Raw genomic sequence first — 16,879 nt, 5'->3', positions numbered from 1 at the left:
TTTGGAATTTAAAGAGATTTTCAATCTCATTTGAGTAGGTTATTCTCAGCTCTTTGCTTGTGGAAACTTGTGCTATATGCTGAGTCAGCTGTCTAAAATGTCTAAAATGAGATGAGCATTAGAGGAGAGGAAGAGAATTAATAGTTTTTTTTTCAAACTGTTTACCTCCTATATAGCTACCGGAAAAAATTATTTTGTTTTTAAATTCCGGTTGTATATGTATATACTTGAACTTAAAATGCTGCAGTTTAAAACAGATGAGGTTGTTATGTGGACTGTGTTATGCCTTCATTTATTTTTGCCTTTAGAAAAAGGAGAGCAAATGTGATATTGCTTAATTAGGAGAGAGAATGTAGGAGTGACTTGGTGGAGATTAGGCCTGGATGTGGTTAGCACTTTAGTAATTATATTATTGTGATTCTTTAATTTTTTAGTGGCACTGTCTCTCTAGTGTTGGCATTCTTATTCTTGATTTTTGTTTAAATAAATGCAGACAGGAGTCCAGCTTGAAGGAAGCTAGAAAATGCTTCTTTGACCGCAATGAACAGCAAACTTAGAGATGTAAATGCTTGAAGACTTTGGTTTATATAGGTCTAATATACTGTCTTTAATTGCTGCTGTCTACAGCTTCCTGAGGAAAGGAAGTGGAGAGGGAAGTTTTGAGCTCTTCTCCCTGGTATCCAGTGCCAGGATGCATGGGAATGGTTCAAAGCTGCACCAGGGAAGATTTTAATTGAATGTTAGGAAGCACTTTTTGAAGAAGGTGGTCAAACACTGGAACAGGCTTTCTGAAATGCGTTTGATGCCCCAAGCCTGTCAGAATTTAAGAAGCACTCGGATAATGCTTTTATCAACATGCTTGAACTTTCAGACAGCCCTGGAATGGTCAGATACTTGGACTAGGTGATTCTTCTAGGTCAAATCCAGCAGAGATATTCTACTCACTTTTAATTTCAATTCATTCTTCCAAACTTGATTTGGAGAATCTGATACTAAAAAATTCCAATTTTCAGAAGTCTACAATTTAATTCTAGATGTTCAACAGCATGTATTTTATTGCATTTCAAGAACTGGTATGAATATGCTATCTGAAATATGTAGACAACTTCTTGTGTTTGGGGGAGTATTTCTTCTCTGTTCTAGATTAAAAGGGTGTAAAAAACCAGCCTAGGTTCTGCACAGATGTGACAATTTAGGAAGAAACACTTTTATTGCATAGCATGATGAATGGTAGGAACTTACTGAGGAATGGCCATGACACTCAGAAAAATGGAAATTCTGAACAAAGCAGCTGCATTTGAGAATGGTGTAGGTTAAGGAAGGCTCTTGCAGAAATTTGCAAGGAGTGTCAACCTGTTGTTGCAGGCAATCTCAGCATGGGGAATCCAGTCTAACTTGGTTATTGCTGGCAGTTCAGCACCACTTTGGGAGGAATTGTTTGTTGACCGCAGTCAACACACCTGTAACCATTATCTGAACATTAGACTGGTGATTCATTTTTTATAGCTGTGCTGTGAAAGATGCAGAATATGAGAAATTACAAGCAATACTTCAGGATACTTAATCACAGTGAAAGCACATGGTATTTACTAAATATTAAATATTTCCTTGAAGAATGCAAAGAGTTAGTGTTTGACATAAAAATAGATTCTATTTGAGATATATGATATGGAAAGAGTCCTGATTTATGGTATGGTATACTGGCTTCTGTGAGGATTTCTTTTAGTGTTCATGTTGTACTCCAGCTGAAATTTGTCTTATTGCAGAAGTCTATTACAAGAGCTATATTAAAAATAACTTACTTTTTACAAGTATGATGTAACTTTTTGGTATGTTGTGTTGCATCCGCAGTTTTGCCCAACTTAGCAGCAAATTTATTATGAATATTTAGTTGTTTGTTGGCAGTTTTTAATATGGCATAGTTTTTTGAAGCAGCATCCTCATGGGCTCCAAGGTCTTTTTTCTGGATGATAATATCAGACTTTGGAGCCTGTTGTCTTGTACACATGAGGAAAACTATAATAATTTTTAATTACTTTGCATTTACTGATTTTGAGTTTTTAAGCATTGCTTCCTGGACAGTTGATATCAGAAGAATTTTCACAGCTCTCAGCAGTTCGTTTCTAACTGCATTTAATGATTTCTGGCTCCTCAGCAAAGTTGGTCATTTCATTAGTGTCAGCACGTTACCAGCTCATTGCCGCTGTGCTTCTCCCCTGGTTACCTCCCCCTGCTGTGGTGGAGACTGGGTATTCCTATTTACCTGCTGTCCTCCTTGGGAAATCCCCCTGCAGAAATGTTGTTAGAGGATACCTTTTTGTAGTTAATGTCCTACTTCTTTTATTGGCTGAATTCCATTTGATTGTGCACCTTGTGCCCAGGCAGAGATGCCTGCTTTATTTCTTGAACACAAATAATTAATGTAATTTATTTCTTTATATTTGCTTCACTTTTGTTTAGCTTTTCCTTGTCATCTTAGACTTCTCTTTATCAAGAAACTCATGATGAATTTAGGATGACTACTTAAAAGAATTCACCTCCCCCTACCATCCTAAATTTTTGCTATCATTGTCAATTAGTTCATTAATTTGTTTCCTTTACTAAGGAAGTTGATTTTAATGATAATTATGATAATTTTTACTGTCTGAAGTGTGCTTAGATTGAATTTAAGGCTAAATAGGAACATTTTCATGTTTTCTTGCAGGAACCCTGATGGGCTAGAAGTTTTTTGTGGCCAGTTGAAATAATTGTAGCACCTGCTGGAAAGTCTGTAGCCCAGGAAAAGATTCTCCATAGAACCAATTTTATGAGCCTTGAGTGTGTTTTTTGATGCAGATTCTCTGAGATGTTTTATAGATGAGACATCTTGGTTTTATTAGTACAGAAATATCCTGTCACTTTAGACTGATACAGGGGCTTTGTTTCAGTCTCTTAAGTGTTACACATCAGTATATGGATTACATTAGAAAGCAAATATGGTTTGAATTATTTTAGTCTACAGTGAATTATTTCCATCTGTTTTACTGATTCTATATTAGTTTATTAATTTAAATTAATTAGAATTTTACTATTAATACTGTTTGAGAAAAGGGAATCAGTCTGCATTGTACCTCTTTTTTCCAACTGAGGCATAACTGAATTTTTTCCTTGTTTTTAAGTCCAACATAAAGCAAATTATGGATCTAAATATTATCACAGAGTTGATGAGGTTGAAACTGAAGTCTGGAGGTTCTCTTGCAAAAGCCAGGCCCACTAAGGCCCGTTGTTCTGATCTGTGACCACATGGCCTTTGAATGAATCCAGTGATGAACTCTCAGCAGATACAATTCTTCATCCTAGATTTCCTCCATGGAAAGAAATAGAGGAAAGTAGACACTTCCAGGAGATGTTTACTTTCATCTCAGAATATTAATCTAAGGGAGTTCAATTGAATGTCTTCTACAGGTGGCTGTTTTACTTCTGTGTGTTTTTGACATAATTTTAGAGAGGCTCATCCTGGTGAAGAGATGAAGAGGTGAAGAGATGTCTGAAAACACAACAATGCAGATTGCGGATGAAGTAGGCACAAGTTGCTGCTGTTTTCAGAAATAACAACTCTGCCTGGGTTTCTTGAAAAGAGAGTAAAAACCTCTATGAAAAATTTCATAATTCTAAATAATGAACATAGAAATAGTGTGTTTCTAACCTTGAATTTTATTTGCCTTCCTTTGGTACACATCATGTGTTTACCAAATATGCAAATATATGCTATGCAGTCACAAGTTTTAATTTAAAGTACTAATTATAATTAGGATAATAGTTTTTTATTTGAATGTAATTAAATGTCTCAGGAGAACTAAGGAGGTAGTCAGTTTATATATTTAGCATATTAGAATCTTTTATGTTACAAAATTATAATTATTATTAGCAATTAATTGATAGAGGAAAAAGTAATTTGAAAGTGAATGCAAAGTATGAATTAGGGTGGAAGCTAAATGTATTGTATTAATTATCTGAAGATGGGTTATGAAAGAAGTCTTTGAATATTTGGATAGGCTTAGCCACCAAAAAAAGTTTGCATAGTATTTCAACTTGCTTATTTTTTAGAGTTTAACTCCAAGTCAATACAAACTGCTTTTAAACAGGCCATAGAATTGCCTTCTATTAAAATTGACTGTTGAAATTATGCGCTTATAAGAGATAATTCTTTGAATATCTTTAATTTAAGCTTTTTATTGAGATTTTAATTATGTAACTCCATTAAACAAATAGAGCAAAATTCTTAAAGGTATTTTAATATTAATTTATTCCATTATTTTGTGTAATATATTTACAGTTACTAAAATTAGTGTTACTGACAGGCTGAGAGACTTGGCTTGTTCAGCCTGAAGAAAAGAAGGCTCCCGGGAGACCTTATAGAACTCAAAGGGAGCCTAAAAGAGAGCTGGACAGGGAGTTTTTACAAGGGCATGTGCTGGGTTGAGAGGGGGAAGGCCTTAACTGAAGGAGGGAAGGTCTAGATTAGATATTAGGGAGAAATTCTTACTGTGAGAGTGGTGAAGCACTGGAACAAGTTTCCCAGAGAGACTGGCTGGGACTTTAAGTAACCTGGTCAAGGGGAATGTTCCTGTCCATGGCAGTGTGAACAAAATGATCTTAAAGGTCCCTTCCAACATAAGCCATTCTTTGATTCCATGATTCTGTGAAATTTCACACTGGTATTTTCAAAATTCTTCAAAGTTATTAGGATAAAGTAGGATTCATGAGAGTCAGACTGTGTTTCCTTCAGAACTGAAAGATTTTTATGCCATTAAAATGGCGGGTTTTTTTAAATGAAATTTTATATTTGGTTTAGTAGATTTTGTTGAGTTCAGCTTTTTTAAGTTACACAAATGACTGATCAAAATTGTTGAATTCCATTCCTGAAGATATATTTGGTCTTGATTATATCATCTTCTACTGGTTTGCTTTTCTCTCCCTCCTAATACACACCTGGTTGTTGTTGTGTTTTATTGGAGCTTAGGACTTTGGAAAGTGTTTTGTCAGTACCTGGATAAATAGGAGTCAGGCTGTCATTTCATTAGAACTGCTGTTAACTCACTTCTTATCTGAATGCTTGATCCTTTCCTGGTGCAATCTCTCCCTTGCACCAGCCAGCTGGTTTCCTTGACCTCACAATGAGTGATGCATGGTACAATAATGTAAATTTTGTATGTCTTCGTTACTCCAGAGCAGATGAGTTGTTCTTTTTTCAACCATGACTGCATGACTGTTTGGGTGGGATAATGGAAAAGGCAGTAAGGTCTTCCAAATGCATAACTAAGGGCAAATGTTGGCTTATGTCAGGAGAAAAAGCTGAGTTAATTTTAGTGTCTTTTTATTTTTGAGTGGGCAAATTTCAGAGAATGGTGGAAAAGCCTCAATTTCTTTCAGAACTTTTTAGGTTCTGCACTACATCTCTCTGGGCCAGGCTACCTTATCAAGTACTTCACAAGGAGGAATGCTTCAAATATAGAAAGCATAGCTATTAGTTTCTCTTATCGAAGTTACTTCTCTAACCATGTAAAACATATTCTGTATTGGTCACAATGAAGGTATGAGAGACACTAAAGTATGTATTTCACATTGTAATAATGTTCTTCTTTTCTTTTTTAGCTGGTTGGTGGTGAATTTGATCTAGAGATGAACTTTATAATCCAGGATGCAGAGAGCATCACGTGCATGTCAGAGCTTTTGGAGCACTGTGATGTGACGTGCCAAGCAGAAATCTGGAGTATGTTCACTGCAATTCTACGTAAAAGTGTCCGTAATTTACAGACCAGCACAGAAGTTGGCTTAATTGAACAGGTACTGCTGAAGATGAGTACTGTGGACGACATGATTGCAGGTATAAATTGCCAGCTGATAAAATAGTTATTGCATTCTTGACTTGCCAATGTTTTGGGATTATGGAAGGGTATGGGATGTTTTGGTTTTTAAAAGTGATGTTTTCATTAGTACTGCTGTTGACTCAGAAGTACTTTTTTATTAATTTCAGGAAAACGACAAATATGTTCTTAGTTTGTAACCTCGGTAGATACCTGGTGTAAAATAACTGGGTGTTAATTCATTTGAGAATATATTGTATCTTAGTGATAAAAACAATTTAAAATAATCAAAACCAATGTTTTAGACTTTTTAACTACAAGGCAATATTTTAATTTTTATATACATTGGTCATTTTTAATCGTGATGCCAGAATTGCTAGATCCATTTTAAACATAACTTCATATGACAGCATAACAGGTATTATTTACAGGTTTGAATGCTGGACATATGGATTACATTAAACAGTCATTCCATAATGTATTCCTGTGATACCTATATTTTAATTTTTTACATTTGTGGGTTTTAACATTCTATAATGTTTTGCAGCATTAAAAAAAGAGCATGCTTTGTTTGTTTGCTGAAAATAAGTGATGAAGTCATTGCCCAGTTAAGGTTTTCATAGTATATTTGAAGGAGTTTATGGTATTCCACATTCCATCCTCTCCATAGCAGGGTACGCATTATAATCCTGTTTACTTGGACACAGAACAGGTTTGCTCATCACATTTAAATATGGCACCTGAGGAGATTGATATTATTACTATTTATTTTCCCTGAGGGAGCTTAGGCATTTTCTTTCAATACAGTGTGAAAGCAAAGTTCTTATTTCTTACATAATTTGTGACTGATGGTAGGATTGTGAGGCTGTCTCACAATGCCTGACATTGTGAGGCATTTTTGAAAAATGTCAGAGGTTTACCTTCTGTAATTCTAATCTTTTAGTTGATGATCTGATTCCTGACACATATACAGGTTTTTGGAACAGTAAACTAGCAAGGATTTCAGACAAGAAGCAAGAAGATGATTGCAGTAGGATGAAAACTGTATTACTGAGGAATGATTTATTCCTTGTACTTTTTTCTTTTTGTTTCAGTATAAATGTGTTTGTAATATTAAGTATTTGGAAAAGCTACATTCTGTTTTTCAAAGCAAGTCATAATCAACATCTTCTTTAGAAATGTTTCTCTAAATGCTAAAATCATGTGTTATACTAAATACTGTACAGTGAAATTCAGACTGAAGTACAACAGACCAATAGATTCATAAATGATGGTTTTCACCAAAGAAGTTTTGTTTTATGATATTTGTAAGTATGGTATGTCAGAATAGTGTAAGGGTAAAGATACTCTTTTATTCCATGTTAAATATAACACATTATATGATGGGAACAAAAATTTATATCCTAAAATTTTTCAGGGTTTTACTCATGGAAATAATTTTCTTACATGAGTAATCCCACCAACAAAATTTATCCAATTTAAGCATCTGTGAGTGGTACTTGTATATGAGGCATAGAGCACTGTAATAGTGCCTCCATTAGAGAGTTGGTTTTTTTTTAACTGCCTAATTAATTGTGGATGCCAGAAATCAAGAGCATGTGATCTGGCTTTTAGGAGCATTTGGGAATTAAAAAAACTCTTTGAATTTACAGACATTAATATAAGCCAGGGGTAGTAAATAATAATAAAAAAATCAACCTAATGGATCCTCTACTTAATAATCTTTTTTCTGAGTGGTCACACAGTGCTTCAGAAAGAGGCCTTCTGCACAAAAAACTTCAGTAAGCTTGTTCTTTGGTGTGCTTACATGGATGAAAGGAGTGCATATTTAGCTGAAAATAAAACTGAAAATTGGAATTCTGATGACATTTTAGCTTGCAGTGTGTTTCAAATTATCTGAGTATAATCTATGTATGATGAGCAGGAATTGAACGGAATCATATTTCCTGGAGTTTTTCTCTCATAACTATAAATAGACAATTTTTGGAGGGTTTTTTTTTAAAAGACATGGAAGTAAGCGAATTGATCATTTTGCTTTTATCTCTTGATTTTTGTAAGTACATTAGTTTCCTTTTATAAGGGGTAATAATATTGGTAATAAGTCAGAAGTAACAAAAAAGGTCATGTAATAACTGTTTTGATATTGAGCAAAATCAGTAACAACTAAAGCAGTATCTTTGTTTCCTAATGCAGATGTTGAGGTCATAATTGTAAAATTTATTTGCCTCAAATATTTCTATGAGCTTCCCAAAGCCAGGGGTTAAAATAAGAAATTTTGTGTTAAAATGATTTTTAGCATTAAGGGGAGGATGGTTTGAACAAGACCTGTGTTAATTTTTACTGCTACCACTGTTTTCCCAAAACAGTTGCTAATACTCTGTCAGCTCAATGTTTTGAAATTGGCTTTTATCATCTGCAAATGGTACAGGCTTTTTTGGTTTTATTTTGTAATTTGCTTCTCTGGGAGTTGCTTGTTTGTTTTTAGGTCGTGTCTCTTGTTCCTTTGTGGAACATTTTGATTAGACCTAGATAGGTTTTAAATAGACAAGACAGGCAATAATGCTTGTTTAATGTTCTGATAGCTCACTTTCAGGACCAGTCTAAGTCTGAAGCCACTCTTCTCTGATTTTATGATAGTAAGACAGCAGCAAATGAACACGTACCCAAACTTTTGCAATGAGAAGAATTTTTCTGTCTGCTTAGATGAAGACTCTCAGATCCATGAGATTCTGAGTACTTTAAATATTTAACTCAATGCAATTTTACAGATTGTGTGGTGAGGAATAAAAGCTTAATCATTTTGAAAGTCTCAATGGCAACCCAAATCAGCTCAGTTTGCTTTCCAGAAGCATCACCTTTCACAAACAAATCTTTATACTGTGACAATCTGTTATACGAATATAGAGAATGGTCAGCAATTCTATCAATAGTTTAGGAGAAAATATTTTCATAGATGATTGGTGCTTTTTTTTTAACACTTGCACAGGACCTTCCTTGAGGGGCTCAGGTTTTGCAGTTCTGTTTCCAGGTGATGAGTAGTGAAGCAGTTCGCCTGCTCAGAGGGACTCTCTGGGATAGCTTGTCTGTAGTTCCGTCTGAGAGGTCTGAACAATGGATGAGAGAGCAGCCTGATCTCATAGAGAGTCGATATGTCTCACCTAAGTCCCATTTTTTCCTCACAGTTATGTTGTGATGATGTAGGTAATTGCTCTAAAACTGCTGGGACTGAATTCTTAAGCACTGAAACAGTTCATAGTTTCCAAGCAACAGCATTGGTTTTTCACAGCTCTGTCATTAATGGGCTGCTAACAAGCTTTCCTCTTTCAACCTATTCTGTAAGAAAAACTGCAAAATTATCACATTGTCTATTATGACCTGTAAAAATTGATTTACAACACTAACAAGAGTTAAAATTCACAATTTCATGGCCATATAATATTAAGAGGCTAAGAAGACATGAGGGTAGTTTCCTGAAGTTTTCTTTCGACTGCTGTTTAATGTGTCTTCCAAAGTTAATGCCAGACCCTTCATTTTGATATATGTGCATTGTTACTTGAAAGACAGGCAGGCATTTTCCTATTGTATTTTCATATTAAGTGACTGAGTTAAGCATTCCTTCAAAGTTACTGGTTAATTTATAAATCCTATGAAAACTGCTTAATATGAAAGTATTCAGAAGGTGCCATTAATAGAAATTAGAAATACTTTGAAAATGGGAAGCTGTCTGTTTTCTCCTTCTGGACTTAATATTATTATATACAATCTTGTTTCTAAAATGAGATAATGGATTCCAGCTATATATGTAATCTTATTTAATATTAAAAAAAGTAGACATTAAAAAATCCAGTTGTAGTATGCTTTCTGACCTTAGTCCATTTATAGATGAGTGGATTACTAGGGTTTATAAACCAGATGGGACTGACTCTTTTATGAGATTTCTAATAAGTATGAATAAAGTTATGTAATAATTATTTTTAAGTCTTTATATTGAAAAAAGAACCTTTAAATAGCCTTAAGTGCTTCAACTTCCACAGATGTTGTTTGCTTTACCTTTGCTTGTTATCTACTGGGCTTCTATCTTCCAGGTCATTGTTTTACCCAGAGTTACATAATTACGGAGCTTATGTTTGTTTCTCTCCATCGATGTTTAATTCATTACTTATAAATATGTATTTCTAATGCCTGTAGGTTATCCACATCTTCAGTAGAAATAAGATTTTTTTTGTGCCATAAGGTAGTACAGGGCTATACCAGTGACACACAGCAGCACACATTCAGTGATTTTTAAAACTTGCAATAATTTCTGATTTGACTGTATTAATTTGTACTTTTTTCCTCTTTTTTTAATGGTGTTCTGATTTTCACCAGACAACTTCGCTTCCACACAACATTTTTTCTTTATAAGGGAAGCAAAATTTGCAGTCCCTTGATCTGAAAAGAAAGCTGAAACTACAAAATAGGAATTGGGAAATTGTCAGCCAAAGATTAGTATTCACTTGTGCTTGTTTCCTTTTCTGAGTGCTCACTGTGGCTGTTCCCAGTTTCTGATCATGTACAGGATGTGCCAGCTTTACACTGCAGGCTGGATACCACTGTGAAAGGGGCAGGTACTGGGGGAGCTGAGTCATAGCACCACCACGAAAGAAAAGGCATTTATTTTTCTTAGGTGTATTTTGTTTTCCCTAATTCTGTCACAAATGTATGTGGCAGTGTTTTTAAAGGGAAGATTAAAGAAAGGTGGGGGGGGGGGAATCTATACTTGGAGATTAGGGATGTATTCAGAATTTACAGTGAAAATATCTGCTAAGTTCTAATGCTTTTCTTCTGCCTTTCCTGATAGGCAATTTCAGTCACCAAGCAGTTTAGTATGTCTTCTGTAAATTAAATGATATTTCATTTTTCGCACATGCCTTTTGCTTGCTAAAGATCAAAGGCTAGTATCATTGTGGAAAAAGCTAAATAAATATTAATGCTTTTGCTCAAGACCACATATATAAGCATTTGCAAAGAGAAAATTTGTTTTAAAACAAAATATGAATGTGAAATGTCTTTGGAAAGAATTGTTTCTCCTAAAAACTATTCTTTGTCAGCCCCTGTAAGAGTCATCCTTTCCCTAATGAACAAGAATAACATGCAGTCCTACAACAAAATGTCAACTTATCTGTAGAAAGTCGTGTCTTCCACAAGTTTTAGCAGGGAGGCAGGAGAGGGGCAAGGGAATTCTGTGATTGTTGAACAGCTGGGGAAAATGTGTTAATGCTGAGTCTGTTGTGTCATAGCTCTTTTGTTTTGAAAACTCTGGACTTCACTGCTTGATCTTTGAATTAAATTCTTATGCCCCATCTGTGAATATGAGCAAATTGCTTTACCTCCCACTTGAGGAAGTCCTAATTCTTTAGTCCATTTTATTCCTGATAAAAGTGTGGAGTATAAGCAAAGATTCAGCATCTCACAAACGAACAAATTCTTAAAATGGAATTCTGGGGTTTTAAATAAGTAATTTTAAACCTAATAATCTCTGAAAGGAAGATTCTGTTTAATGTTCTTACTGTTAAAGCTTATGGGTTTTGAGACATTGTAATGAAAGCTGTGTTCCATAATCCTGTTAACAATTTTGATCCCTTCTTTTTATTAAGCTCTTTAATTTTTTTCTTCCTATGATTTCTGTTTGTTTGTTTTCCTTATGGTTTTTTGTTGGTTTGCTATTGTTTGGTTTGATTGCTGGGTTTTTGTTTGATTGGTTTTGTGGGGTTTTTTGTTAGTTTGGGTTTGTTTTTTTTTTTTTTTTTGCAGGAGCCAGAGGGAGGTGTTAATTTTCTTTTATTTTCCCCTGGCCTTTCATTACAGTAAAGATCAGAAGCATCACTGTAGCAAAAATGGGGAAATTACACAAATTATAATATAAAATGCTGGGATTAGGTTATTGTAAAGCAATCTTTGGGTCAAAATTTTTTGAAAAATGTTAACTTCAGAAGAAGAAAGGAACTCTTATCCGAAAAACATACAGCAGGAAGGACAAGTTTATCATGTGTGATGCATGTTGTGAAATGGGAAGAATTAATGCTCTATAAATGCAATACCTTTTTCAAAGTATGATGCAAAATTTAACATGAAATACTTTGTAAAATATTCAATACAAGTAAGTTGGGTTTTTAGAATGTGTGAATACACTTACTTTTAAAGGTATTAATTTTTTCAGATTTTTTTTGTGTTTATCAAAGCAATGAAATTCAGAGTTCAGAATAACTTTATTTTCCTTTGAAGATCTCCTAGTTGATATGTTGGGGGTTCTTGCCAGCTACAGCATCACTGTCAAGGAGTTGAAGCTTTTGTTCAGCATGCTTCGAGGGGAAAATGGAATTTGGGTAAGCTGTGATCAGATAAAGCATTAAGTGTCATTCCATTAGAGCCTGAAGTTAACATAAACTGTCTCCCGGGACATATAAACTTGAATTTGTTTTCTCATGTTGACTGAACATATGTTCAAGAAGTATTTTTGCTAACTATTTTAAAGTTAATTTGCTCTGTTATTTGAAAACTGTCCGCTTTCTTTTGTAGCTTAGCGAGTACAAAAATGGTTGTATTGACTTTTGTGCAATTTTCTTTTTTTCACAGCCAAGACATGCAGTTAAATTATTATCAGTCCTTAATCAGATGCCACAGAGACATGGGCCTGATACCTTTTTCAACTTCCCAGGCTGTAGTGCTGCAGTAAGTTTTCAACCAAAATTCTACAATTTCAGGAACAAATAAACTCCTCATTTGCATTTCTCTTCATTTGGTTTCAGAAGTTCTTGAAAAAGAAATAAGAGTGGAAATACATGTTTGAGTGGTGTAGACATTGCATTCCACAGACTTGCAAGGCAGCTGGGTTGTTGAGAGGTTGCACTTGTGAGGATGGAATATTAAGCAGCAGATTTTGGTCTGGGGAAGTTAATGTGAAAGAGAAACCTGAAAATTCCAAAGAAGAGTGTTATTTTATTAGAATAATGTAATCAATATTATATAAAGGAAAGAGTTGAGAAAAAATCAGGAAATGAACTTGTCTGCATCATCACAGTTTACAGTGCCTGCTTAGTCATAAATTTTTTATAAAGGTTTTGTTTTGTCTGAATTCCATCAACTGTTTCCTTTCCATCAGGGCAGTGGAGATAACTTAGAATGGTGAAATTGTATTCCTTTCCAAGCCTTCCCAAGTAGATATTCTCTCTTCCATTCACTGCATGTACTTTCAAAAAAAACTCCTCTACAAATAAATTAAAGTATTGTCTACAGATTTGTAGATTGAGAGAGTAAATAAAAATAGTTAATACTAGGGAATAGAAATCTAAGGTATGGTTCCATTCTGGTATAGAATGGTAGGTATATGCTCAAGTAGAATGTGGAATTTTCTAACAGAAAATAATCCTGAGATTCCTGTTTTCTCATGCCAGTGCATGAAGGCTGCTCTACCTGCATTTCATCCATCAACAGCACTGATAATTTTCTTTAAGCACAAATTGCTACATCCATTCCTTGTGAACAGACTTATCAGAGTGGCAGATTGCATCAGGAAAGTAAACTGGCTGATAATCACTGTTTTACACCTGGGATACTTTTTGCTGGATTAAGTCTTTGATCTTATTTGATATCCAGCCTTATAAACAGATGTGTCAGCAAAATGCATAGGGCAGATTGTGTAAAGAATTAATTACTAAGTTTTGAAAGGCAAAGTTTCATTATTTCCCACTAAATTAAAACCACAGTTAACATCTTTTACAAGTACATCCACCAGCAAGAAAGGTGTTGCAGAATATGAATGTCTACAGGGATACTGCTTTGACATTTCTGGGCTTCAGAGGCAAACCCTGATGAAATTTCTCTCTTAAATTTAATTTTTTATCAGAGGTTCAAAAAAGATTTTGCAGGAGAAGAATTTTAAATATTCCTTCCTGTCCAAAGATGTGCATCTATAATAGGAATTCTTGATTGAAATGCAGAGTCCCTTTCCTTTGATTCTTCCAGGATCTTGTTTCACTTACTACTCATGATGAACTGCACACCTGTAAATCAAGAAATATAAGTTTCAAATTTACACTTCTTTATTAGTGCCTGTTGGATTACACTATGAGGTTCTGGAGAGGATACATCCTCTGAAGTGAACCATGGGCAGAAATTTATAAAATGATCCAAAAAACAAAGCACTTCTTTAGAAGCAAGAGTGAACAGGATCTACTTCACTAGCACTGAGTTGGTTTTCAGGTGTGATGCACAAGGTTGACATTAGGCAGAGAAACACCATAGCTTTTAATCAGCATTGTAGATTTCAGGTTGGCTCTATCTAAAGTTAAGTGTGAGCTCCTTGTGCATCCAGGACTTCAGTGGCAGTATGAAGGAGCCAAGATTCTACAGATACGCTGTTGAGAGCTGCAGGGCTCTTCTCAGTACCTATTACATCTCTACCAGTCTGTGCAGGTGGCATGTTAGTCACTCCAGTTGGAGCACACTTTGTGCTTGGTAGTAGTACTACTCCCAGGTTCCCTTTTGTCATCAAGTAGCTCTTCTGCTTCAGGCAGGAAACTGTCTCTCAGGAGGCAGAAACCATATCCCAAAGGTGTTCTTTGAAATGTTTAATTTTAGTTTTAACAATGAATCTCTATTTTATGTTTTGATTAATTTGATTTTATTTTTAAGTTTAATGGTGAGATTAATAATTGTTAGAAGCTGAATTTATAGTTTAATTTCTGAAGGAGTAGTTTTTCTTTTTGTTCTCTTAATATCGCCCATTCACAAATTTAATGTTGTGTCCTCTATTGATAGAATTTATGTAATTTAAATTATTTTAAAATAGATAGAAAAGTAATACATTAATTCAAAAGCACTATTTAAAGGATTTTTTCTATAATTCATATTTGAAAGTTAAAGCAGATCTGCAGATCTAGAATGACACAGAATTTTGCGAAGGCAAAAAGTATTTGAGAAATACTTTTAACAGTATTTCTCAAAAAACTAATTATTTGTTTCTTTTTTTCTTTCCTCTGTCCAGGCAATTGCATTGCCTCCTATTGCTAAGTGGCCTTATCAAAATGGGTTTACTCTTAATACCTGGTTTCGTATGGATCCCCTAAACAATATCAATGTAGATAAGGATAAACCCTATCTCTATTGGTAAGTAGCAGTTATGGTTTGTTCTGGCTTCCCAACAACAGTTAATCTTTCTTATCTTTTAGTCTCTGACATGCTTTGCCCCCACCCCTGCCAAATATCTGAAGGTTTTAATGACTGCTCACTGTATACAAACTCTTAGAAAACCATCTGTTCCTTTTTGCTTTGTGATTCAGAAATCCATGGACTCAATACATGTGCCTTGTAGATAAACCATAAAATCTAGTGTTGTGGTTTCTTTAGAAATTCTAAGATATATTAATTCTTAGACCTTTAAATGGAAAATGTTGTCATATTATTTGTTTATGGTGCTTAAGATTCTCAGGTGATGTCAGTGCTGCAAAATAAATCTGTTAAACTTGGAGTGCACAGTTTGCGCATTAGCTAAAGATAATAGAAAGTAGATCTATGGATATAAAAATGGTTAACTGATGACTGGTTCCCCAAAAATGAGAAAGTTTTATGTGAATGAAAGAAATAAAAGAAACTGAATATATACTGATCTCAGAAGGAAATCACAGAATCTGTCGAGTTGAAAGGGACCCATCAGGAGCATTGAGTCCAACTCAGCCCTGCCCAGGACCATCCCCATCACACCATGTGCCTGAGAGCATTGTCCAAACACTTCTTGCACTTGGTCAGGCTTGGTGCTGTGAACACTTCCCTGGGGAGCCCGTTTCAGGGCCCAACAACCCCTGGGTGATAAATCTTTTCCTAATATCCAACATAAACCTTCCCCAAAACAACTTCAGGCAGTTCCCTTGGGTCCTGTCACTGGTCCTGTCACAGAGATTGTAGATCAGTGCCTGCCTCTTCTCTTCCCCTCACAATGAAGTTGTAACTGCAATGTGCTCTCCTCCAGGCTGAACAGACCAAGTGACCTCAGCCACTTCTCATACAGCTTCCCCTCCAGGCCCTTCACCATCCTTGTGGCCCTCCTTCAGGCACTCTCCCATAGTTTAACATCTTTCTAGTATTTTGGTGCCTAAAACTGCCCCCAGCACTCGAGGTGAGGCCACCCCAGCTCAGAGCAGAGCGGAACAATCCCCTCCTTTGCCTGGCTGGCCGTGCTGTGCCTGATGCACTTCCAGACACACCTGGACTTCCTGGCTGCCAGGGCACTGCTGGCTCAAATTTGATTTGCAACCAACCAGGACCCCCAGGGCCCTTTCCAAGCCGCTGTTTTCCAGCATCACATTCCCCAGCCTGTTTGTCCATCCAGGGTTTCCTCATCCCAGTTGCAGAATCCCACACTTGCTTTTCTTGAACTTCATGTGGTTGGTGATTTCCCAGTCCTCTTATTTTTCAGTTTGTCTCTGCAGGACCTTCTTGCCTTCAAATGGGTCAACATCTCCTTCCAGTTTTCTACCATCTGCAAATGTGCTTTCATCCCTTCCAGTCCTGCATCCAAGTCATGAAATGAAAATGTTGAAAAACACAGGGTCTAAGATGTAGCCCTGCAGACTTTGCCATGACAGGAGCAATGCAAATTATTCTTATTTTTATATAATAAATTAAGTCAAGGTCTAATTAATAATTCAAAACAGGAAAAAATATGCATCTAAACTTTACACAGGTTTCAGACTTTGCTGCATGAAAGTTGTCATACACAACCACCACCAAGAGAAAGATACCAAAACAAATGTGTATTTTCTTTCGACATGATTTTTGGTCATGTAATATCTTTTTCAGCTTAGGTGAAATATGGGTTGTATAAATAACTCAAGTCTTTAAGTGAGTGCAGTGCCTTTGTCGTGTGAGACAGCAGTTACATCACATCAACCATTATGCAAAAACTCAAAAATGGAAAAGAATAGTGAATGCTTTCTCATTTGCCACATGTGAGGGAAAATTGCCACTGTTCTGTTATTAGGGACATGCTAAACCCT

The 16,879-nt window shown here is 35.4% G+C and overlaps 1 protein-coding gene across 10 annotated transcripts in view; it reads left to right on the top strand.

Annotated features, from left to right (window-relative positions):
• Positions 1–16,879, top strand: part of NBEA (neurobeachin) — a 456,358-nt gene that overhangs the window by 75,251 nt on the left and 364,228 nt on the right. For all 10 annotated transcript variants that reach the window (XM_064716099.1, XM_064716185.1, XM_064716109.1 and 7 more), the window contains exons 2-5: positions 5,635–5,866; positions 12,111–12,211; positions 12,462–12,557; positions 14,872–14,993. In XM_064716099.1, the coding sequence (XP_064572169.1) occupies positions 5,635–5,866; positions 12,111–12,211; positions 12,462–12,557; positions 14,872–14,993 (551 nt within the window). The remainder of the gene's footprint in view (positions 1–5,634; positions 5,867–12,110; positions 12,212–12,461; positions 12,558–14,871; positions 14,994–16,879) is intronic.

This window comes from Zonotrichia leucophrys, chromosome 1 (assembly GCF_028769735.1).
Source record: "Zonotrichia leucophrys gambelii isolate GWCS_2022_RI chromosome 1, RI_Zleu_2.0, whole genome shotgun sequence".
NCBI lineage: Eukaryota > Metazoa > Chordata > Aves > Passeriformes > Passerellidae > Zonotrichia > Zonotrichia leucophrys.
The sequence above is the reverse complement of the archived record's forward strand: the minus strand, read 5'-3'. Positions and strand labels throughout refer to the sequence as shown.